The sequence below is a fragment of the Micromys minutus genome (genome assembly GCF_963924665.1).
Source record: "Micromys minutus genome assembly, chromosome: 2".
NCBI lineage: Eukaryota > Metazoa > Chordata > Mammalia > Rodentia > Muridae > Micromys > Micromys minutus.
The window spans coordinates 7736660-7760822 of NC_137971.1; the positions used below are offsets into that span (position 1 = coordinate 7736660).

The window sequence follows — 24163 nt, forward strand, 5'->3', positions numbered from 1 at the left end:
CTGTGTGAGCAAGGAAAAGCGTTATGACAGCCAGCGGCTTCAGCTTTGAGAACCGATTTCCTATGCGAGAGACTCTAATGAGTTCTTTAAGTCGTGGTTTAAGAATACCGGCAGATGAGGCTGATGTTACATCATGGGCCGATCTGTTGCGTTTGGCTCTCTCCTTCCCTGCTAACTGCTCAGCTCTTGGCTGCTGCTAAGGTTTCTAAAAAATAAAGGATGCCAGTGAGGTTTTTAACCAAGTGGCTTCTAAGTTTCTACTTTTCATTTCACCATCTTGTAGCTTTTTCTGAAAAGATCACAGACACAACAGGGTGATAGCCCCCCATCTGAATGTGCACACTTGCAGGAGGGCACAGCAACCGGTGGTCCCTGCTTTAGGGAAAAGCAGGATACATACCTGTACATCATTTAGCCCATTGGATTTGTTTCTTCTTAGTTTGTTCTGTGTCAGACTCTAATAATTGCAGGTGCTCATAAAAACACTTACTATGTAACGAGTACTCTTATTGGCAGTGGCTATCCTCATGGAGTAGTTTGCCTTTTCCGGCCACTTCCACCCTGGTCCTGGGGTGCATAATTTTTCCAGTTTTGACCTTGAGCTTCAAGTCTTCAGCCTTTAGTCGCGTTCTTAGACTGTTTTTCATGGCCATGGCTACTCAGCCATCCTTCCTCCTGTACTTAGCCCAGTGGTAGTCTCTGGGTGAGTGTTTCCTGATGTTTCTGTCTCCGTATTTACTCGTCACCCCTACCCCATCACTATGTTTGTAATTTTTCCATCTGTTCAAGGATACAGATGACAGAGAACTTGCTACATTTTCCCTCAAACCAAAGTGAGGAAGAAGCCTGAGGGCTAAGAAGGCAGGAAGAGGGGGAGGTTGAGAGAAATGATGGGGGCAGAGGATGTGGCGGATGGAAGGAGATTCACCATTCTGAGGAGCTGACACCGGTTCTAAGAGAGGGAGGCCGTGAATTAAATTAAAGCCAAAATCTATCAATCAGTGATCTCGAAAGACAGTATGGTGGACTCTTATCAGATATTTGCCTTTTCAAATTTCATATACCAGGCTGTACTTCAGACCAATGGAGTCACAGTTTCCCCTGGGGAAGTCAGTAGTCCAAAAGACTCCTGTAGTCCTGGAGCTCTGAGTTCAAGAGGGCTGGACTAGCATAGGCAACAGGGATCCCCGGCCACTGTGGGACAGGGTCTGATTTGCTCTAGAACGTAGTTTAGAAGCATAACAAGTCTGTTCCGGAAGGAAAGTGCCACAGTCATGTTTTCAGGTGCTGGTGTCCATCCATGCCTATGGTAGCTTTTCCTTAGGATCATGGAGGTCTTTCCACACAAATTGAGGAGTTTTGATTTTCGGGGAGTCGAGCAGGGCTGCGGATTGATCCTAGTGCCTCGTGGTTCTAGGTAACTGCTTAGTTACTGAGTTATACCATCAGTTCTCAGATGGATTTTAGCAGTCCAAGTACGTTTTGTGTTTGTGTGTGTGTAGTTCTGAGTCGGTTCTAGAGCCTAGTGCATATCCAGGGCCATTTTCTTTTTACTCTGAAGTAGGGTATCACTGATTTGTCCAAACTGGCCAGGAACCTGCGATTCACTTGCTTTATTCTCCTAATGGCTTCTGACCAGATATTTTGGCTCTCTCTTTCTCTGAGACATGAGTGGTTACAGCCTACGTAGATGAGAGAACAGGGAAGAATGCCCCTCTGGAGACAGGATTCAGGAGCAGCTGCACTGGAAGGAATGTGGACATGATTGGGTGACAGATGGGACAGTTTCCAGTGATTTGTCCTTTGAGTAATTCTGCCCTGAAACACCTCAGAGTTGTAAGTCCAGTTGCTGAGGTTGTCCTTCTGCTGACGATGCGCTGGTCGGGTTCCAGTGAGTCATATAACCAGTGTAAGGTACACTACAGGGTAGTTGATTGAGATCATCATAAGAGCTGAGGTATAGTGCTGGTGGCTGGAGACAGAAGCAGACTAAAGGTACAGCAATGGGTAAGTAGCAGCATCAGGCTGAGTGTGTGAAACTTGGTGCATCAGGTTGTTTCTGGATAAATAGGCTCTTTGGAAAGCTTTGGTAGTTATTTACATGCTAATAAATGCTTGCTATATAATTGAGCTGTCACCTTCCTCCGTCTGTACCCAGATACGCTGAGATAGTGTGTGTGCACACAACCCGTGCCTGCACACGACTGTTTATGGCAGCTTCATTCATAGTTACCCAGACTTGGAAGCAGCCAAGATATCTTTCTGCAGGTGAAGGGATAGATAACCTTCAGAACAGCTAGTTATGGGAGTATCATTTGAGACTAAAAAAGAGTTGGGCTATCACACCCTGAAAAGACTGGGGGAATTCTTCATCTTGGTAAGTGAGAGAAGCCAGTCTGAAAAGGCTATGTATGATTCTGGCTGAATGACATTCTGGGGAAAACTAACCATGGAGATGGTAAGAATAGCCAGAGATTGCCAGGGCACAGGGGAGAGTGAGGGTTGGGCCGATGAACCAAGATGATTTGGGGGTCAGTGTTCCCAGACATGGTATATACCTGCGATTGTGGGCCTAAGGCCAGCCTGACTTGTGGTAAGTTCTAGATCAGCCTGGGGCTGTGTGGGAACTTTTGTTGCGAGCCTGGAGCTGTTTCTACAGGTAAAATGTCTATTAAAGAATGTATTGAAGGGCCAGCGAGGTAGCTCAGTGGGTAAAGGTGCTTGCTGCCAAGTCTGATGACTTAAATTGGGTCCTTGGGACCCATGTTGTGGAAGGAGAACTGATTCCTGCAAGGTCCTTGACTTCCATGTTTGTGCACATGGATGCACTCCAGTGAAGAAATGTAATTTAGAAATGAAAAGGAATACTTTGAGCTGGGGATGGTGGGGCATGTAGTTTCCAGAATGCAGGAGGCTGAGTGTGCCATTCCAGATGGTAACACAGTTCCCTCAAACTCCAGCAACAAGAGCACAAAAAAAAAATTCCCCCAAACAACCCTTCTTTAAACAAATCCCTTGTTTTCCTTTGACCTCTAGCATTGCAGTCTGATCTCTATCATTTTCCTCATGTTTTATGCTAGTAATGCATGGGGCCGAGGGCCGAGGGTCAAGTACTTGCTTGACCACAAGTTAGTACTGGCTTTCTAAGTCATTGGTTAGTTTATAATAGGACTGTGTCTAAATGGCTTATTGGATAATGTGTCTGTTGAGTAAAGATTTTTTGAAGAATCTACCAACCAGGGCTGGAGATGGCTTAATGGCTGAGAGCTTGGGCTATTCTTTCAGAGGACCTAGGTTCAATTCTCAGCACCCATGTGGTAGCGTACAGTTGGCTCTGAGTTCACTTGCAGGAGATCTGATACCTTTTGGCCTCTAAGAACACCAGGCATACACATATACATATATACATGCATACATACATACATACAGGCGAAGCATCTGTATACATATAAATAAATTAAAAATTGTCAGGCTCATCCATTTATAAATGAATTTCAGTCATTTCCAGCCCTCCCACCCCACTTCCTCACTGAAGACTTTCTTCATGAAGTTACCTCCTGCTCTCATACCTTCTTTCTTTGTGTTCTGTGTATCCCCTTTAGGTTCAGAGTCACTTGCACAAGTAGGAGTGACACACTGTTTACCGAGCATAGGCAACTATCAGTGGCTACATCACTGAAGAAAATTACACCCCTCTCCCAGAAACCAACTGCCAGTAGTCTCTCAGGAGGTGGGCAGGGCCTCATCCATGCTGACCTGTAGACAGGCCCAGTCCTCTGCAGGTCTTGTGTGGATAGCCACGGCTGCAGGAAGAGTGTGAGGGTGGTTATGCCATATTACATATCTCTCCATCCTCTGACTTTGGAGTGGGTGATACAGGTGGTCCACCGGGGGCTGGGGACTTACCACTCTTCTTGGCACTTTGAGTAAGCTCTCTGAGGAAGCTATGATGAGCAAGCCAGTGAGCAGCATCCTCCAAGGCCTCTGTATCATCTGTCTCAAGGTTCCTGCCCTGACTTCCTTCAGTGATGTGCTGTGAGGTGGAGCTCTAACCTGAAATAACCTTCTCTACCCCAGGTTGCTTTTGGGCATGGGTATTTTATCACAGCCGTAGAGACCTTAGGATGAATCCCAAAGTAACCAGTCTTGACACATGGGTTAAAGCAGTTCTAGGAACTCCTTTCTGAATGTGTATATTTTAAAATGCGATTTTAAAAGTAAAATAATGTACACATGCCTTTTCGAAATATGTTTTTAATTACTCATCAAGCCTAGACATCTTTCCAGGATACAAACACACATTACACCTATGTAATATTTTCCTAGGTCCATATAATTTTTAGTGGCTACTTAGTGTTTTATGCATTATAGTTTTTTTGAAACTAATAGCGTATCCCTCTATTTCTTCCACAGCTATAAACAAAGATTGACACCCATATTTTCTTATACTTGTTTAATTTTCTCCTTAGAATGATAATTTCTCCTAGAAGTGGAAGGTAATCAGGAAATGAGTCTTAGTGGCAGAATTTTTCTTTCTAACCGGTGTTTAGAAGTTGCATTTCAAAACTCTAAGCATCAGTGTCTCTGGATACTTTGGGCTTGGTCTGGTGGTGGAGTGGTCAGTTTGAAGGTGAAGCTGGGGGAGGGTGTGAACGGTGCCCTAACTCAGCTTGCTGTGGACTACTGGTTGTCGAATTGCAGGGCCAGGCTGGCTTCCTAACAAACTCTCCTGTTGCAGACCACAGGATGGCTCCGAAGGTGACGTCAGAGCTGCTCCGGCAACTGCGACAAGCTATGAGGAACTCCGAGTACGTGGCAGAACCCATCCAGGCCTATATCATCCCATCAGGAGATGCCCACCAGGTACCAAATGGAGATAGCTGAAGATGGACCCATCCATCTTCCTTTCCTTCTGGTCTTCCCTCAGCTCTAACGTACTTATAGAACTGTAGTTGTAAACTGATAAGAAAGTATCTTCTGCGTCTTGACGTAGAAGCTGTATTTGATTAAGCTTCACTGAATGCCGGTAGCTGTGACTCGGGCTTCCTTGTTCCCAGTGAAAAGTGCTCCCTGCCTTAGAGGCATTACAGTGCTCCCCACGTCCCCAAAGCAGCACCAGAGTGCTCCCCACCTCCCCATGGGACATCTGTAAGTTAATTTTTTTCCAGCCTTTGCTTATGTGCAAGGTGCTACCTGAGCGGTTGTGTCTGATGCCACCACAGTTGGATTCTTCCTTAGGAATCAAACAGTGTAGTGTGGAGGGTAATGAGCTGTCTGGTGCTGGGCAGATGATGGCTTCCAGCAGATTTGAGTTTGATTCTTACAGCTCACAGCTGCCTGTAATCGTAGCTCTAGGTCATCTGATGCCCCCTCTCACCTCTGCAGGCGCCCTCATGCACGTATGCATAATCATCCACAGACGTACACCCATTTAAAAAGGCACACACACATGTTGTCTGTCGGAAGGGAGAACGTGGTAACTGCTGTGAAGAAACTTGATCGGGCTGTGGAAGTCACAGGCTAGGAGGGGAGGGGGATGGGGATTTGTGAGACAGGACCATGCAGGGTTGGGAAAGTGTGGGGAGTGGAAATTGTGGGTGGAGAAAGGAAGAGGTTCCAAGTAGGAGGGTAGATAGGGACAGAACTGGAGAAGCAGAAAGCCCTTTAGAACTAGTATGGCCAGTTTCCTAGGGGAAGTCTCGGGGAACTAAAGAACATCAGTGGGAGATAAGGCTGGGTTTTAGGAGTCCTCGGTTCAGGTGGCAGAAACTACCTGGAGGCTCCGTGTCCAATAGGAAAATGTTCTGAGAGTTTAGCACAGGTGGTTTTCAACCTGGGAACCGATCTTTCCCAGTGGTTGGTCACCTAAGATCATCTGCAATCACACAGTACACTGTGATTTACAACAGTAGCAATATTACAGTTAGAGAGCAGAAACGAGAGTAATTTTATGGCTGGGGTCACCACACGTGGAGCTGTATTCAGGGGTGGCAGCCGCAGGAAGGGTGAGAGCCACCGGTTTAGGCAGCGTCAGCAGTGCTGGGTTCTCCTGCTTTCGCAGTGAGGCTGGGGAGGAAGGGTGGGGACATCATTTACTTTCTGGCTCAGAGGCCAGTGACAGAGCAGGTATAAACTGGACAACTGCTAAGCATTCATTTCCTTATCTCTTGCTTTCAAGATAGCAGCTGAGTGTTCTCTCGGGTCCAGAGTCCCCAGTGAGACTGAGATGGGTGTCACCGTGATGGGTGAGACCCTGAAGGGTGTTACCTTGATGGGTGTGAATGCTTGTGGTCTTCCTCTTGTGCACCCCTCCCCCATCATGCGGCACAAACAAAGGGTTGGGGTCTCGCCCTGAGGGAGCAGGCTACAAGTGAAGGTGGGGCTGTGAACTGCTAAGATCAGCCTCTAAGGTGTGTTGGAAGTGTTCTGGGGTGCTCTTGTGTCTTGTCAGATGTCATACAACTGTGTATTTTGTGATTGAACAGTGCAGTGAGCTGTAGTAAAAGCACACCCCAGAGTCCACTACATATAATGTGGAGTACAGGAATGTCAGCAACACACACACACACTGTCACACAACAGGTTTCTAGACGGGCTTTCACCCCGCAGAGCAGATGAAAACTCTACCTATTGAGAGTGAGAGGCCCTTCATTTCCCTCCCTGGTCCTATAATCCATTATACTTAGGGACCTAAGAGCCTGGGCACTTCCATGCCTCATGTAGCCAGAACCATGTGTTTGACATTTGTGATGTTTGCTTTGCCTAACACAGTGTCCTCAAGGATGCACAGGACAGGAGCTGACAGGTGCGGGTGATAAGGGCCTCCCTCCATGTCCCCACCCCTCTTTTCCCTACCCATTTGCTTCACTCGCTGTCCTCTCTCTACCTAACACCTCTACTTTATCTGTGAACCTTCACCTCCGAAGGCGGCCTGTGCAGAAAGGTTTGAGCCTCACTGCACCCTAGTTAAGTCGGCATGCAGGGCTCAGACTGTGATGCTGTGTGTCTGTGCCTGGAGCCCAGGGTTAAGCTGTGCTCTGAACTATCTGTGTGCTCGTGGGTAGAGAACATTCTCGCAGCTAAGCCAAGACAAGCTTATCTTGATGTTCTTAGTCCTGGGTGCTGTTCATGAAATGCTTTTATTTATTTATTTTTTTTAATCACAAAGAGGAATTCTGTGTCCCATTGAATTTTAAATGCTTTCACCTTTGACTTTAGGTGTGGCCTAATGTACCCTTCGGGAATGATAGTGAGGCTGGCCAAAGGACTGGGCTGGTGTGGGTTAATCAGCTCTAATGATCTTGGAATATCGATGTAGAAGGTTTTCCCTCAATAAGGAAGCTGAGGCTGGAACCCCAGGAAAACGCATTATTTAGCAGCATCTTCAAAACAATAAATCAGGTTTGCTCATGCTAGTCCCTAGTTGTAGATGTTGCTGTCTAGACTTCATAAATTTATATATACTTACATTCCTTTATTTTTTTTTATTGAGACCAGGGAATCCACTGCATGTCATCTGGTCTGTGCACAGGGACAGTGGGGAGCTGAGCTTTGTTTGTTTGCCGTTTCTGCCTGTCTGTCTGTTCTGCTCAGGGCCTGACACTGGACAGATGCAGAGGCAGGTAGCTCCCATGTGGGCCCGAGGGATGGTCCTGGGTCAAACACCCAGGATGCAGGACTTGTCTGTGTAACGAGCTCCATGGTTGTTAGATTCTGAGTCTCAGCAAATGCTTAAGGCAGGGCTGTCCCTTAGGTTTCGTGTAAGAGCTGCTTTATAGTTACTGTCACCTTTGTAGAAGCGAAGGAGAGTCCCCTTAGAGTAGAAAACCAGACAAGCCACAAACAGATGTGAAGACACATAAAAACCTGCACATGTGTCAGGGAAGGGCTCAGCCAGCATATCCAGGATAAAGTGTATAGATTACTTTTCTGTAGGAAGCATTCAAATATGGTAGATTATATTTGTAATACGACCCAGTTTGAATATGGTTTTGAGTATTTGATCTGCATTTTCCGTTCATTAAATTTATAGTTGACAAAGTAGACTCACATACCTAAGTTGTTCTAGGTATACCTACAGTTTTCTAACAGTTGAATCCTGTGTGTCTGTTTTAAAATTCCATTGCAATTGATTAAAATGAAATAAAACCAAATGCTCACAGTTTCGGTCTGGTAAGAAGTAGTACCTGGTAAGAAGAAGCTGCCTTTCAAGTGCTCAGTGGCCAAGTGTGGCCAGAAGCTTGGGTCATTCACAGCGTTGGTCTGTATGTGTTGGTCTGTATTCGTATGGAATGCATTCCTAGACGAAGGAGACTAAGACACCGGGATTAAGGAAGCACTTAATCCTGGCCCAAACTTAGTGTGGGAGCGGAGGATAGCTTTGATGCCCAGTCCTGCCTGCTAGGGTGGCAGTGTACCATCGTGTCTGGCTGAGTTGAGGTATGGTTAGCAGGAACTCAGTAAGGATTTTATAAGAAAGTAGTATGACCAGTAGGGGCAGGCGTTCTTGATTATGGATCAGAGGGAGGAGGAAGACACGGAAAGGGGGAACCTGTTGATAGGCCAAGGGATCCCTGATCTGTGTAAGAGGGTCTGAGGTCAAACATTGGTTGTAGAGAAGAGATTGGGGGAGACAGTGGGACATGCTTTAAGTGTCAACTGTGCAGGCAGTGAAGACTCTGCAGTGTGGTCCATGGGTGACGAAGATGGCACCAGCAGAAGTGGGTTTCTTGTTTCAGTTCCTGTGCAGAGTTGGGGTAACTCCATTAAGTGGGGCTCTGTGTCCTTGCCAGGCCTTTGGGAACAGGCAGGAAGGGCTGCTTTTGTGTGTGGCTTGTTCAGCAACCTCAGCAGTAGAAAGGCTCTGCTCCCTGCAACCTCCATCCTGTTTCCTTTTCAGGCCGACTCAAGGTTGGATGAGTTCCTCCGAGGGGTGGAGAACAGAGGGCGTTGGAGAACTGAAGGGGAATCTTGAATTCTGTCCTTGGTGTACTTTCCGAACTACAAATACACCCACATGCTGTTCCCTAGTAGAGATGAACCAGACGAGCCCCAAATGCAAAGTTACGCAAGGACCTGGCACTTGAAGTGGTCAGCCTCTCCGTTGACTGAACAAGGCCCCGGGGAGCTCTTACAGTGGTAACCTGTAAATGCTTTTGTGTACTTTCTCAGGCAGTACTGGGATTCCCGGGCACCAGCCACCTCAAGCCAGGATACTCACTGTATGGGGCCAGGGCTTTCTTTCAGAAACCCTATCTTTCTTCTTATCTGGAAGGCCCCAAGTTCTGGTCTTTGACTTGGCTTAGTCACGGGGTCACATTTTGTCAAAGTGAATTAGTTAATATGAGTCTTTGGCACTGTGTGGTTCTCTTTCTGGAAGACAGGAGTCAGATTTTCCTAAACTGTATTTTTCTCCATACCTCCTGAAGTCAGCCTTCTGTTTTGTTTTGTTTCTTAAACTTAATCCTGGAACAGGGTAGTGAGTGATTTTACCCACTGGCTCATTAGAGCCTTCGCTTATGGTGGTAATGCATCATAAAGCCTCAGGGGCCTGGTTCTGTTGAGGTCTTAGGTCTCTGATCATGTAGAACAGAGTTCCTGTTGATGAAGGAGTTGATCTGGGCTCTTTTGCTACCTTTCTAGCTAGCAAAGGGAGAAATTACATATTTAACTCTTGACCCAGCCATTCCTTCCCATCATGTGACTTACCTAGAAGCAATGGGACCTGGGAAATGAAGTTCTAGCTGGGCAGCCATTGTCCAGTAGCCTGACTACACTATGGCAGGAGGTTTGTCTTTGGGAAGCTGTACTTTCCTCACTTATGTTGATGCTGTTCCATTTAGGAGAGAAGAGCTGCTAAAGCCGGGGCATTGATTCCGTATTTGGGTGGAAGGAAGGAGCTTATATCACTGTCTCCATGTGGTATTTTCAGAATACAGATGTCCGACCATTCGGTTTCAGTTTTATCAAGAACTTAATGTGTATGAGGAATGTTCCAGATACTTGGCTTACAGTAACAGAGGATCAGGGAGGGGAAAATATGCCCCCAGAGTGGGTTCTAATAAATTTAGTCTTGTGGCATTTGGGCGTTGTTGTCCTTGCCCTGTTCCAAGTACGTGTAGCCATGTGACAGCTCTTAACTCTCAGCACTAGTTACCCCCCATCCTCAACCCGGTGCTCTCTAGAACTTTCAGGGTAGAGTGCAAGCCTTTCAGAGTGATGTCTGGGCCACTGACTGTTTCTTCAGACTGTTCCCAGAATTCTCTGCTTCTGCCTCTGTGTTGCTCTGAGCATGTCCTCAGACTATTCCCAGAATTCTCTTCTGCTGCCCCTGTTGTCAGGCCTGTTGGCTGGCAGCCCAGTCTCGTGTCTTGCCTCTGGCCTTCTCTAGCCTTCCCCCTTCTCCGGGTAGCCCTTCTGCTCCTCATCTGTGCATGGTGGCCCAGGTTAAACCTCTAAGTGCGGCCTGAGGGTGTAAAGGCCTTGAAGCTGGAGCAGGCTCTGTGTCACATATTTGGCACACCTTACGTGGCTGTAGCTCAGGTTTCTTGGATGCCTGTCCCCTGTGGCTGGTCAGATTGCCTACTCTGAGAAGCCTTATTAGGTTCCCTGCGTCTGGCTCACGGCCTAATGCAGAGGAGCTAGTGCTCCTCCTTTCTAGTGCTGAACACCAACCGGCTCATACCCAGTCCTCACGTGTGGGTATCATCTCCCTGTTTCACAGATGAGCAAGTTGAGCCCAGCTAGTAAGCTGAGTGCCAGACTCGGCAATAGGTTTGGATTATCAATTGTGTTATCGAAGGCTGTGGACTCTGGGTCATACTTGATGTTCCTTCTGAGATTATAATCCATTTTTATGGTAAGTATTATACATAGTTCAAGATTGGAAGTTGCTTGGCAGCATAGGCACAGGTGAGGCCCTCGGAAAGTCAGACGCGAGTTCACGTTGTTCCTCTACCGTCTGTTGTTGTGGCACCTTGGGTGGAAGGAAGTAACTGACTTGTGTGAGCTTCAGGTTTGTTTTCCCATCTATAGCAGGGGGAGGGGATTACTTCCAGACCTCGTGGTGTTAGGACTGGGAGAAATCAATAGTCATTGGCAACAGATAAGAATTGGGTCTAATACCTCAGCCAGTGTAATCTGCCAGCATCAGACAAGATTGACGGAGGCGGGAGACCTCTGGAGGCTGGAAGTGGGAGACCTCTGGAGGCTGGAGTGGGTAGGGGAGCTTGTGTCAGACAGGTGTTGGAGCTGGGGTTCGAGAGGTGACGGAGGTTGTCTTTGTAGTTTGTAGATGTTATGTACATTGTTTGAGTTTAACACCAACATTTTAACAGTCGGGTGGTTTCTCACAAACAGGCATTTCTAGCTTTCGTAGAAGGCTGGCATCACGAGGCCTGCGGCCCAGCCAGGTAGGAATGGGAGTCTGTCCTGCCTTGTCTCTTTGTCCTGCCTGCTGGCCTCCTGCTTTGCTGCCAGATGGCTTGAAGCCTCAGCTTCAGGTGATAAGTTCCTTCAGCCGGTTTGCTGTTCCTGTGACAGCTATGATACCTCAAACATCAGACTGTTGTCCCCTCACAGGTCAGAGGTCCCCAGCTCTGTAGGGGCCAGCGAGCTTGGTTACCTCTGGAGGCTTCATAGAGGACCCAGTTCCTTGGTTTTAGCTTCTCTGGGACCGGTTTCCTTCCTTCATTTTCATAGAATGGAGAAGGTTCCCAGGGCAGAGGGGAAGAGGCCCCGTCACTGTTTCGGCACACATATTGGTTAGGAACCCACTGAGTGGCACCTGCTCTGTGCACAGGGACAGTTGTGGCCACTCTGCTCTCTGGGGAGGTAGGAAGGACCCCTGTGGTGAAAGTATGAGGTACTTCTGAAGAAGAGAAAGAGCTGCTTTTGAACAGAGTGGCTGCCTTGTTAGGGTATTTCATACAGCCTCGTGTGGAGATGCCATTCAACCTGAAATGTGCTGATGAGGCGCTGCTGGGGGTTGAGGTTGGAGTTCCCAGAGGACCACAGGGCCTGATCCGGTGGTAACTTGGGGGACTGGGCCAGGATTTGCATTTGATCTTAAACGTGATAGGCAACCGTTAGAGAGTTTGGAGGGGAGTGATAAGGAGGTGTGTTAATATTAAGACTGTGTGTGTGTTTGAAACTCTGTTTCAGTGTGCAAAGGGAGGATTCAGGACTGTGGGCAGGTGGGAATGATGAGGCTTGGCCTGAATCCTTTTATGAGAAATGCAGAGAATGGGAAAATTTGGAGGAAAAGCCCAGCTGCGTCTGCTTCTCTGCGACTCTCCTTAGCCTGCTCTGGGAAGAATGTCCCTGGCTCTGCCAGCTTCATGACTGGGGAAGCGCACGGGCCAGGACTTCAGTGCTTGTCTGGCCTCGCTTAGCCTTCAGTGTGGAGGTAATGTCGCTGCCAGCCCCACGAGCTGTGTCTTTCTGGCTTGCTGACCACTTAGGTCATGTCTGGTTCTTGCCCCAGGCTTTGTCTGGGTCCCAGGCTAGACATGATCATCTGCTGGAGAAATCTGTCCCCTGCCTTTTCGCTGGGGGCTGGATGAATCCTGTGGTCTCCTGTCCTTCTCCAACCCCTAAGCTTCCTGGAGATTAGTGGGCCCTTTGGAGACCCGTCTCTGAGAGAGATCTAGATTCATTAGTAGTGTCTGGTTAGCACATCCTTGGTTCGTCACAGGGAGAGCCGCATCCAGGGAGCCATGTTGTCAGAAAGCATCTTTGCTGAGAGGATGCGTCTGCTGTTGCCTTGGCTGTCCTGGTTCCTCAGATGCTTTCTTAGGAGGATGGGGCTATGGTTCTCTTTGCTGAGGTTAACACATCATCTTATTTGCTTTTCCCAGCAGGCCTAGGGGCAGGTGTTGCTTTTCCCCTGCTCCTCTTTCTCCTCAACTTTTTAGATTTTATGTTTGTGATTTTGAGAGGGTGATGCTGCTGCCGCCGCCACCCCAGCTGTCCTTGGACTTGTCTAGACAGGCCTTGAACTTAAGACCTTCTTGCTTTGACCTCTTGAGTAACTGAGAGTCCAGTTCCACTAGGCCTGGTCTCCCTTTTAAAAGCCTGTATTAGTCACTGCATTAACAAATGGAGATTTTCCTGCCTCTGTAGTTCTAGTGCATTGTCTCTACGTTGGGTGTGCTCTGTGTGCTCTTTTGGGTTTGGTGGGGGAAATAACACTCGCTAGAGATGGAGAACTGCTGAGCAAGCGCTGGACCATGCTACGCCCGCAGAGCTGGGCCTAGGCTGGGGTCCAGGTGTGGTTGGTCTGCGGTTTCCTCTTGCTTCACTTCTCACAGAAGGTCCTTTGAGCGTCTCCCTGAGGGTCCCTGGGGATTGTTGCAGCAGCTCTGGTGAGGGATGGTCACAGCAGGAGTGGCACATTGGTACTTTTTTTTTTTCTTCAAATGCACTGTCTCTATTGACCAGCTTTACCTAAGTTCCTTCCTTTCCTCTGGGATCTTGCCACGTAGCACTGGCTGTTTCTTGAGTCACGATTCTCCTGCTTCAACCTCTTCTTGCTGACGTTGCAAGAGAGTTCTACCATGCCTAATACTGTTGCCCTTGCTGAGTCCTTTGGCCCTGGGAAAGCCTGCTGGCAGTGCTAGTGGAGGGAGACTCAGTTCTGGACACAGGCTTGGCCTTGGATCCTGGTCCACTGTCAGCCTGTCAGTGGGTGAATCACAGATTATCTTCTTTGAACCTCGGTGTATTAGTTAATTGTCTTGCTATAAAATGTATCTGAGAACATCTACTTATAGAAGGAAGGGCTCGGGTGCACTTGGTCATGGTGGGAAAGGCTCCTACAGGAGCAGGAAGAGGCTGCTCGTGTGTGTCCACAGAGAGGTGAATGCCGGTTCTCAGAACTTTCTCCTTCCTGCTAAGTCTGGGACTCCAGCCTATGGCATGGTACTGCTCCCAGGTCCAGTGTGGCTTCCTACCTCACTTAACATCGTCTGGACCATCCCTTTAGGGTGGGCCATTCTACCTTAATTAATCTAATCTTAATAATCCATCACAGACCTGCCCAGAAGTTTGTCTCCTAGGTGGTTCCAGATCCCAGATTCAAGATGATAGCGTTAACCGCCACACTCAGTTCCCTTACTTGCTTTCGATCTTATCCTGGGATCCTTAGGATGAGAGATGCCGTGTTCTAGAAGGCAGCCTGGCATAGGCTTCAGGGTGGTGGATCTGGGGCTGACTGCTCAGGTTCAAATCCCACCTCTGCTATTTATGAGTGACGCTTCTCTGGCTGCCACATGGTGGATTCTCACATCTCCCAGCCCCTCCACCTTCCACTGTGAGAATCTATTTCCCACACAGAGGCATTGGGAAGGGCTTGGTTTTGAGGGGGCCCTCTGGATTGGAGGAAGCACTTCTTCCGGTCACCTGACAGGAAGGGATGGGCCTGTGTAGGAGTCTGACACCACCATGGAGAGGTGCAGGAAGTTCAGAAGGAAGCCAGTGTTTAAAGAGACTTAAGTCAAAACAACGGCAGCTCCACTTGTCAGAAAAAGAACAGACGAAGAGGGGAGGGAGCAGTTCTGAGGGTTCCCTGCAGTCGCTTTGTTCTCCACCTGGGGCTGTGTGGCTGAAGGGCATTAACCGGTACCCTTTCATTAGAGTCGCTCACTGTGTGCTGACTGTGTTGTTTTGCCTTTCGGAGGCAGGATGTTGCGGTGTAGCCTAGGCTGGCATCACGCTTGAGATTGCTTTGTCTCAGTGCTGGAATCACAGGTGTGTGCCATCATGCCTGGCTATTTAAAAAAAAGTTTGGTTTGCTTTCCTACCTGTTCCTTTGGCCCAGTGAGCGAAGGTACCAACAACCTTCCAACTGGTGTTAACGCCCACCGGCTGTAGCCCGGTGTGCGAACAGTCCAGGTCCAGCTCCCGTCTTTGTTTTCCAGAGTGAGTACATTGCACCCTGCGACTGTCGGAGGGCGTTTGTCTCTGGCTTCGATGGCTCTGCAGGTGAGTCACTAAACTTTCTGTTCTTACTTTGTCTCTGTTTTGGTTCCACTCGGAAGGGAACTGGATTGCCTTCCAGCCCATGCCATAGACTCTGAAATAAAGTGCAGGCTGTATGTTCCCGCCTGAGCCTTGCAGTGCTGTGAGTTCTGAACCCCCCCCCCCGCCCCCGTCGACGGCACCTTTTAGCGACCCTCTGCTCTTTTCTGTGTCTCTGCTGTTTCAGACAAAACCGAACAACCTTCTATTACAAAGAACAATCCTGAGCTTTGTATTGCTCATGACAAATGTAGTATTCATTAAGCTGAACATGGCTGCCTGGCTAGTGCCTCAGACATGGAATCTGGGAGCTTTATAGCTTACCAGTTCTCCCATTTTAGCGTACTGGTCCTGTGAAGGTTTCTGTGACCTTTGATGCTTCGTTGTAACGGCGTTAGGTGATAATGGCTGATGCTGAGCTCCCTTGGTGTTCTGCCCTAACTTCTCCAAAACTGTTACACCACTGGCTCCCTTTTGGGCTCCCATCCCTTGAGCAAACAAGATGAGGTGAGAGCCCCGCTCTTCTTGTGGTTCACCTCTGCTTCCTTTGGCTTAAGTGCTTGTGTTGGTTGGCACGTTTTGGTTGCTTTTGGCCATCAACTCTGCTGAAAGCCCTGAGGTCCTCTAGGCCTGTGGGAACTAAGGACAAACAGAGGTGGGAACCTGGAATCCATGCTGGTACCTGCTGGGTCACCACGGCAACCACGGCACGGATGGTCCAGGTTACCTGCCTCTGGAGGAGGCGAAGCAGCTCTTTGTGAGTGCTGTTGGAGCGGAAGTACCTTTCTCGCCTTGTCTTGGTTGTGAGATTTGACCACAAGGTTGCCTGCTGCATCCTTGTGCAGGGACCAGCATCCTGTAGTCTAGGCTTCAGGACTGCTTCTGAGAGTCTGCCCTGAGCTACCCTGGGACCATCCCCTCACTGGGATGCTTCCTTGGAAGACGGACCCCTGTGGTCCTCACTGCCCTGGCCTGCCTACTGCTCTTCTTGTGCAGATTCTCGGTGGTCAGAAACCTCTCTCCTTGCTGCTTTGCTTTAGGCACGGCCATCATCACGGAAGAACACGCTGCCATGTGGACTGATGGGCGCTACTTTCTCCAAGCCGCCAAGCAGATGGACAACAACTGGACTCTGATGAAGATGGGTGGGTTGAAGCAGGGACCAGCCCACCTAATGTAACTGGCATCGTGTGGGCAGGGGCGCTGGAACGCTTTAGTGATCAAGGATCTCAGCGTGTTTCCTGACACCTTGGGTCCTTTGAAAAGCCAAGGGAAAACATACCAGTGTGCACTCACTTTTAGGGGATCCAAGATGAAATCCCAGGTTCAGTTTTCAGAGAGAAATTTGGGATCCGCAGGCTGACGCTGTCAGGTCTGGTAGCACTATAGGGTCAGAGCAGTAAAGCGTGAATTCCATCTCCTATTAAAGTGGGAATACGTCAGCTCCAGGGTGTGGGGTGGCTTGTCCCCTCTCAGTGCCACTCTCATGTTCTGTCTCCCTTTCCTTAGGTGTGCCACAGTGTAGTGTGAGGTTCTGCAGGATTTTTCACTGCCTATGAGCGACTCAGTCCTAGGGTTTTTGCCAAAGATCTGTCTGCTGGGAAGTGATGTGACTTCATCCTACAGAAGTTATACCAGGAGTTCCAAGAAAAACTTAGTTAATAATGTGGCTTATTTCGTGGTTTGTTTAAAAAAAAAAAGAATGGAAAGAGTCAAATAGCAAAACCAAGCTTCATGCCAGCCTGTAGTTTTTAAGGACGAAGAGTCATGAGCTTTATAAACCTCTGAGATTCCTTTCTGTCAAAAGCTATCAGAGAAGATGCTCAGAATATATGAGCTTTTACTTTGATTAGGCGTGCATGGGGCCAGGATGTTAATTATTTAGCAAAAATGTCACTGGTCTAAAAAAAAAAAAACTTTGTCCCCAAAATACTGGCTTGATTAAAGAAAAACTGACCTGTAGAAATTATTCGAGTTCTTTTGGAGGTTGTTTAATATTCATCGTAGTCTTGTGGAAGTAAGAGGTCCATCTTACTTCTGTAGTCCCAAGGTGCGGTAGGCTCCTGTGTATACAGGAGTCCCCAGAAAGACTTTTTGTGGCCAAGACTTAGGCCCAGTCCTCTAGTCAGAGGCTGGCTGTGGGTGGGGCTTTTGTGGGTGGGGCTTGGCTCTGTGGTCTTTGCCTTTCGTGTGAAAGAAGGGCACTGAATAGTTCTGTCCTCCTAGGTCTGAAGGACACACCAACTCAGGAGGACTGGCTGGTGAGTGTGCTTCCGGAAGGATCCAGGGTTGGCGTAGACCCTCTCATCATTCCCACAGGTGGGTGACTTGGTCCTTTCCAGCCTTCTAGACACCTGTATATATATATATCCTCCTTGTTCACTACTGGGACCTGGGGCAAACATTTGGGACTCAATACAACTTGATGTCACGATTGAGGGCCAGCTAAAGAAGACACTTCTGGGACAGGCAGGGAAGGCTATGGTGGTGACATTCTTTATTCTGTATTCCTGGCACTAAGGAATGCCTTTCAGAAGCGCTTGGCCTGAGCCCTGCTATTTGCCTTAGGTGAAATGCGTGTTCATTTTGTGGCTGGCCATATGTTTATCTTCAGATTACTGGAAGAAGATGGCCAAGGTACTTCGAAGTGCTGGTCACCACCTCGTGCCTGTGAAGGAGAACCTTGTGGATAAGATCTGGACAGACCGGCCAGAGCGCCCTTGCAAGCCCCTCCTCACATTGGGCCTGGATTATACAGGTCAGTGCCATAGCTCTGACCCTGAGATCCTGCCTTGCCAACCCATCTTGTTAAAGTCACATTCAAGACGCTGTCTTGGAGTTGGTTGATCCTCTTGTACTAAACCTAGTCTCCAGCAGAGAGAGGTCTCTGGCCCTTCCACAGAACTGTGCCTCACCTGGCGCAGAGGGCCAGTTGATGAGGCAGGGCTTTACTTCTGCTACCTGTTCGCCACTTATTTAGGCTTAGTCTTTGTGGTTGGGCTCCTCTTGTGGGTGCTGGTGGGAAGACTGAAGCTTCTCCCTGATTTGGCACTGGGTGTGGCATCTCCTGACCCTGGTCCCACTTCCTCTCTTGTAGCACTGGTTAGGGCTGCCTTCCAGGCTTCCCCGTCTTGTACCTAATGGTGTAGAAGAAGTTTCGATGTGGCTGGCTCCTGGCCTGTGAGAGTGTGTGAGCTGCTTGTACTGCCAAGCTTCTGTGGGAGAGGAAAGTGTAGATTAATGGGGACAGGGAAGGGTAGAAGGAGGCTGGAGGTGGGGCTGCAGGGGAGGGCCTTGCTGTAGAAACTGGGAGGCAGATGGGGGCGTCTGGAATGTAGGCAGATTGCCAGAGGGGTCCTGGGAAGAAAGTATCACAGCTCAGACACTGGGCCAAGTTTAAAACAGCATTCCCCGGGCTGATCTTCAAAGCAGTCTGGTTGTGGGCAGCCCCAGGCTTGTTTTCCTGTGTGACACCCTCGTTGGGGGTGTGTGTGGTTTATTGGGGAGGATTGGTGCAGCGAGTGGCACAGGGTCAGCTTAATATTTTCCATCAGCATGGTTGAAATTGTTTTTTTAACTGAAATAGAGCCTCTGACCTGTTGCCGTAGGAGAAGAGATCTCAGATACTGCTGCCAATTTTCTGTTTTGCAAATAGTTGCATGCCTTGAATGTTCAGGACACTGCTAGGTGCTAAGTGCACCACATAGGAGTGCCTACCCTGTTGTTCATAGATAGCCGGTGAGAAGCCAAGTTACAGATGCTACTGTGGTGAGGTGACTTTCTTGGGTGCCACGTTGACTTCTGGGGAGCAGCAGGGAAGCGCTGGCTGTCTGTGACAGGGCAAGCGTGATTTGGGAGAAATGTTCACAGTGAGTCAGGCTGCAGCAGGGACTCTTTGGTCTTAGCCCCAAGTCTTTGTGCCCAAGACAGGTAAAGTGAGTTTCACAGGTGAGGTCTGCTGCTGGAGAGTGTATTCACATAGTCCAGCCAGTTCGCCCAGTCACACCAGCCTCTGTACTAGTGCACTTAGTTGCCAGTCTAACTGTATGTGCTGTCCTGCGGATTGTAAGTCCAACAAGGACGGACTGGGTAGGCCCAGAGCCATAGCTGCACCAAGCAGTAGGGCCCCTGGTAGATAGGTACCTGTGCCTGGTAAGTCTAGATGCTTCGTAGGCGTTTGTGGGATAAACACGTTCCTGGTGAGGCAGTCAGGGCTCAGGGCAGCCAGGTGACTTGGCTGCCTGCCTGTGCAGGTCGCATGCTTGCTGTGAGAAGCGGTACTGCATGGGAGTCTTTGGCATAAGCCTTACCACTTGGCTTCTGGCATCACAGGCTCACAGAGGAGTCAGAAATACATTTGTTCCTTGCAGGCATCTCGTGGAAGGAGAAGGTTGCGGACCTTCGGTTGAAAATGGCGGAGAGGAGCATCGCGTGGTTTGTGGTCACTGCCCTAGACGAGATTGCGTGTGAGTACTCCGGTTTTGCTGCAGGGGCCTTTACCTGATCTCCTTGGGCCTCTGGGAAGCTGTGTGTTTGGTGAGGGAATTTGTAACAGTGTCAAATGCCAGTTAGCACAAAGAGGACCACTTGCCAGAACAGCACACAGCCAAGGGCTCCTGGTGAATCCAGGTGTGATGCTTGCCTCTGGTCTCTCAGTCTGAGAGACTCTGAGGAGGAATATTCTAAACATTTCTGGTGCTCTCTCTTTGTACGAGATTCTAGTTTTTACTTCAGAAAACTTAAGAACTGTGAGGCCTTCTCTACGTCGTTTCCCTTAACCTTCAGACTTCCCACTCGTGCCCTGTGCTGTTGTTCAGACTCTGCCATCTGCCGGAGTCTGAAGGAGCCTGACTGAAATGCTCCCTCCTGTCTTGCTCTGACTGGATTTGATTCAGGGAGGTTTGGAAGAGACTTTTGTGTTTTATCTCCCCACTGGAGGAAGAAAGCCCACTTCGGGATGTCCTGTCCCTCCCATCGCTCAGATTTTTGTCAGATGTCTGTGATTTTTGTCTCTAACCCTGCATCAGAGGGAAAGGCACCCAAAAGCACGTTCTCCCCTTGAATATAAGACGCGTGTGTTCGCATTGTGGGAAACCTGTGAAGTGCAGAGGATGTGGAAGGGAACAAGGTCACTCACAATCCGGTTCCCAGGTGACAGCCACTGCTGACATTTCTGTGTCCGAACCCTGTCAGTGTGCTGGGAACAAACACACACGTAATTTAAGCATAAACGACTCCGTCAAATGGCTGTGCTGCAGTCTGACAGTTTCCATATGGAGGGCCTCCGGGCTACTTCCAGCCTCTCCATACGTTAGGGTACTCTCATCAGCACCATGGCTCATATGCTTACATCTTAGTGTCTTTCATGTCCGTCTTCCTATTTCTGGTTGAACTTGCAGCTAGTCTTGTGAGTTTCAGGGTAAGCATGTGGCGGGACTTTTGACACATTCTGCTGCACGTACGAAGCCCCAAGCTCCTTCATTTCAGAAGGAGGTAGTAAGCCTGATGTGAGCTACGCCTTTAACCCAGCACTTGGGAAACAGAGGCAGGCGAATCTGAATTCGAGGCCAGTCTGGACTACATAGCAAGTTACAGGCCGTCTAGAGATACACAATGAGACCTTGTCTCCAAAAAATAAAAGAACTAAAAAGGAGTCAGTATGAGGTTAAACTTTCTCCTTTTCTTTGAGAAGCCATTATTTTGAACATAGAGGCAGCAGCTTTTTGCTCTCTTATCTTTGAGAGCGAGTGTTCGAGCTGGCCTCCAGGACCAGAGCTACACTGTCTGCCTGTCCGTCAGGTTCTACAAGTGTTTGGTGACCTCATCAGACTCTGGCCCTGACTTGGGGCAGGCCCCCCACCCAGCCCGGTGACAGCCCACTGTGGAGAAGCTGTGCTGGTGGTGGAGCTCAGCGGGACCTCCATGTCACCACCTCCACCTCAGACTCTGTCCTAGGTTGTTTGCTGGGGAATAGAATGTGTGTGTCTTCCTTATATTTGAGGGGGTGCCCGAGTTTGTATGCAGCAGCGCTGAGCTTGGCAGGTTCCCACAAGTAGGCTAGCAATCTCAGCTCTTTGGGGGACACTGGTTACGTTTTGATCCTGCTCTCTCCTTGGGCTTGCAATATGGCCAACTAGGAAGTAGCTCTGGTGCCATCAGGTGGCAGACACCAGCATTTGCAGCTCAGCCGTGGAACCCTGTGTAAGGATTGAGAGATGGACTCCTTTGATAGGAGCTTAATTCTAAGCAAGCAGTCTCCTCCTCTCCAATCAGCTACCTGTTAAGCTTGACCTGGGAGCCAGGCAGCTGAAAGGAACCATTTTTGAGAAAATGCTTTTATTTTCAGGGCTGTTCAATCTCCGTGGGTCAGATGTGGAGCACAATCCGGTGTTTTTCTCCTACGCGATCGTGGGACTTGAGACAATCATGTAAGTGCTCTCTCCCACCCAGACGTCCCCCGCCCCTTCCTCGTCCTCACCCCACCGTTGCTATGGCTGCTCTCTTACTCTGGAACTCCCCCTTCATCCGTTTGTCCTTGCCTGCCCTAACAGGTGTTTATTTTTATCCTTCCTTCCCTCTAAACCTCGAAATGTCTTGAAATCTACAAACTATTTATAGTAACCGGAGACTGGGAAATAAGCGCACTAGACTATTAGAACACAGCTGGTGTGAGGTTCCTGAGGTTCCTGCTTTGTGATCTTGCACAGGCCATGCAGGTTTCAGGTTTCCCAGAAGGCAGTGCAGAGGGAGCGGTATGGGCTCAGCTCTGTGGTTCTGGACCCCAGGCATCTTAGAGGACAGCAGTGACATGGGGAATCCAGGTCTCCTCTCTGTTGACCTGTCAGTTTTATCACTTCTGACATTGCTTTCAGGCTTCCCTCTTGGGGTTCTAGTTCTTTTCTCTTATGATAGATCACTCTGACTGGGACTAACTTAGGGGAGGAAAGGCTGAACTTGACTTACACTTCCATGCCACAGTCCATCGTTGAGGGGAACCAGGGCAGGAACACAAACGAGTTTAAAGCAGGTCCTGGCTTAGCTGCCTTTCTATATACAGCATAGAATCATCTGCCTAGGGAATGGTGCCACCTGCAGTGGGCTGGGCCTTCCTGTATCAATTGAAAACCAAGATGCTCTTCCAGAGATTTGCCACTGGCCAATCTTTTTGGACAGTCCCTCAGCTCATTTGCACTTCTCAGGTGATAGAAGGCGGTGTCAAGTTGACAGTTAAAATGTAACTAGGCAGGGGCCAGGAGTGCATCTTTAATTTCAGTTCTCAGGAGGCAGAGGCAGGCAGATAGTATGTGGGTTTGAGATCAACATAGTCTACATAGTTTGAGGACAGCTGATGTTAGAAAGTGAGACCATGTCTCAAAAAAAAACCACCAACCAACTAACCAACCTTTAGCAGCAGCAACAACAAAGTCATTTTTATTTATTTTTCTTAATGTGTAAAATAGTGGGTTTCATCGTAACGCTTACACACATTTTTCATCGTACCTTGCTCTTATTTGGGCATCCCATTTATTGACTGTAAACTGTGTTGGGGCTGGTGTTAGGTGCTAGCATGGCAGGGTCCTGGGTTATAGAGAGAAGCTGAGCTCTCCTTTCCCTGAAGGATTCGGGCACATAAGTGAGGGACCAGCCCATTAGGAGTGGATATGTGTGCACAGGAAGGGCTATTCTAGGATTGTAAGGGGAGATGGCTGGAGGAAAGAAAGAGCATATTGAATCAGAAGTGAAGGCTAGGTGGGCTGTTGTGGTGAGTGGGGGTACGGTGTAAAGGGGGATCTCAGGTCTTGTGAGTGGGGTGAGCCTTGCGTAGTCCCCTGCTCATGAGCCCTCCTTTCCTGTGACCCACCCTGGTCCCCACAGGCTCTTCATTGATGGGGACCGCATTGACGCACCTGGTGTGAAGCAGCACCTGCTCCTTGACTTGGGCCTAGAGGCAGAATATAAAATCCAGGTGCTGCCTTACAAGTCCATCCTGAGTGAGCTCAAGACCCTGTGTGCTGACCTGTCCCCGAGGGACAAAGTGTGGGTCAGTGACAAAGCCAGCTATGCTGTGAGCGAGGCCATCCCCAAGGTGAGTGGCCTCAGTCTGCCCTGTCTGAACGGGGGCAGCACCTCTGTGGTTCTGATGTTGTAAAGAGCTGGAACAGACCTGGGCTCTGGCCTGTGGTCTCTGGATGAGCCCAGAGCTGGATCCTGGAGCAGAGCATCTGAGGCTCTTTGAACTCCTTAGGTCCACGTCTCTCGGGTATGGTGTGAAAGATGATCTTGGGCAGCACACACTAATTCTCAGGCTCATTAAGATACATCTGTCTTAACAGCAGTTAGTGTGCCCGAGAAAAGAAGCTCTAAGCATCTGAGGTGCTGCGGTGAAGTGCTTTCAGATAAAGCACAGAATGAAGTAAGGTTCGTGTAGGTGCGGAACAGCCATGGTGAAGGCACACGGGAACCTGAATTTTGGGGTCCACTTCCCAGCACACGCTTCACCTCTTTCTCTCTGTTTGAGATTTGGAGATTTGAGGTCCAGAGAGACTAGGGAAATGTCTTAGAATCACATGGTAGTGACAGCATTGCCCCCCATGGGACAGTTGATCCACTTTATTTCGAATCTGTGGCAGGACCCGAGCCCAGGCCCCTTCACTGGCCTTTTTCTACCGTGGGCCTGGGCCCGTGGTTGCTGAGTGGTCTTTGAGCTGCTTACTCATCAGCATCCCTGCTGCTGTGGCCCTGTCTCTGGCCTACTGCTCAGTCACCGAGAGCACTCTTGCTTCCCCTGCTACACGAGGGGAGGGGCAGCTCTGAGCAAGTGTCAGGTGTGCTGAACCCCTTCACGTTCACACAGGGCTGGGCTCTGATTTGTTCTGCACCTGGGAGGGGTCAGCCCTTCAGTGTCTGAGATGAGGCAGTAGCTGACAGTGATCACAGGGAGAAGTGAGGAGAGAGCAGGAGTCTTCTTTTGCATCCCCCCCCCCCCCGCCTCGGGCACTTAGCCCCTTCAGAGGTAGAGTTGCTTTGGTTACCTCTGAGAGGACAGTGAGCCCCAGCCATAGCTACAAGGCTTGGAAATTAGTCCTATGATGTGACAGCCAGGAAGCATCAAAGAGCCCGGCTCAGAGGGGAAGGTCTCACTTGA

At 49.1% G+C, this 24163-nt stretch overlaps 1 protein-coding gene across 9 annotated transcripts in view; it reads left to right on the plus strand.

The window, feature by feature from the left end:
• Nucleotides 1-24163, plus strand: part of XPNPEP1 (X-prolyl aminopeptidase 1) — a 43810-nt gene that overhangs the window by 7067 nt on the left and 12580 nt on the right. For 7 of the 9 annotated variants that reach the window (XM_080911160.1, XM_080911155.1, XM_080911158.1 and 4 more), the window contains 8 exons: nt 4739-4863; nt 14919-14982; nt 16059-16163; nt 17245-17337; nt 17633-17776; nt 19389-19484; nt 21365-21446; nt 22894-23104. In XM_080911160.1, coding sequence (XP_080767286.1) covers nt 4747-4863; nt 14919-14982; nt 16059-16163; nt 17245-17337; nt 17633-17776; nt 19389-19484; nt 21365-21446; nt 22894-23104 — 912 coding nt within the window. In that variant the 5' untranslated portion in view covers nt 4739-4746. Of the gene's footprint in view, nt 1-4738; nt 4864-9116; nt 9139-14805; nt 14828-14918; nt 14983-16058; nt 16164-17244; nt 17338-17632; nt 17777-19388; nt 19485-21364; nt 21447-22893; nt 23105-24163 lie in introns of those variants that run through there. The other 2 variants (XM_080911162.1, XM_080911163.1) reach the window with 2 other exon arrangements.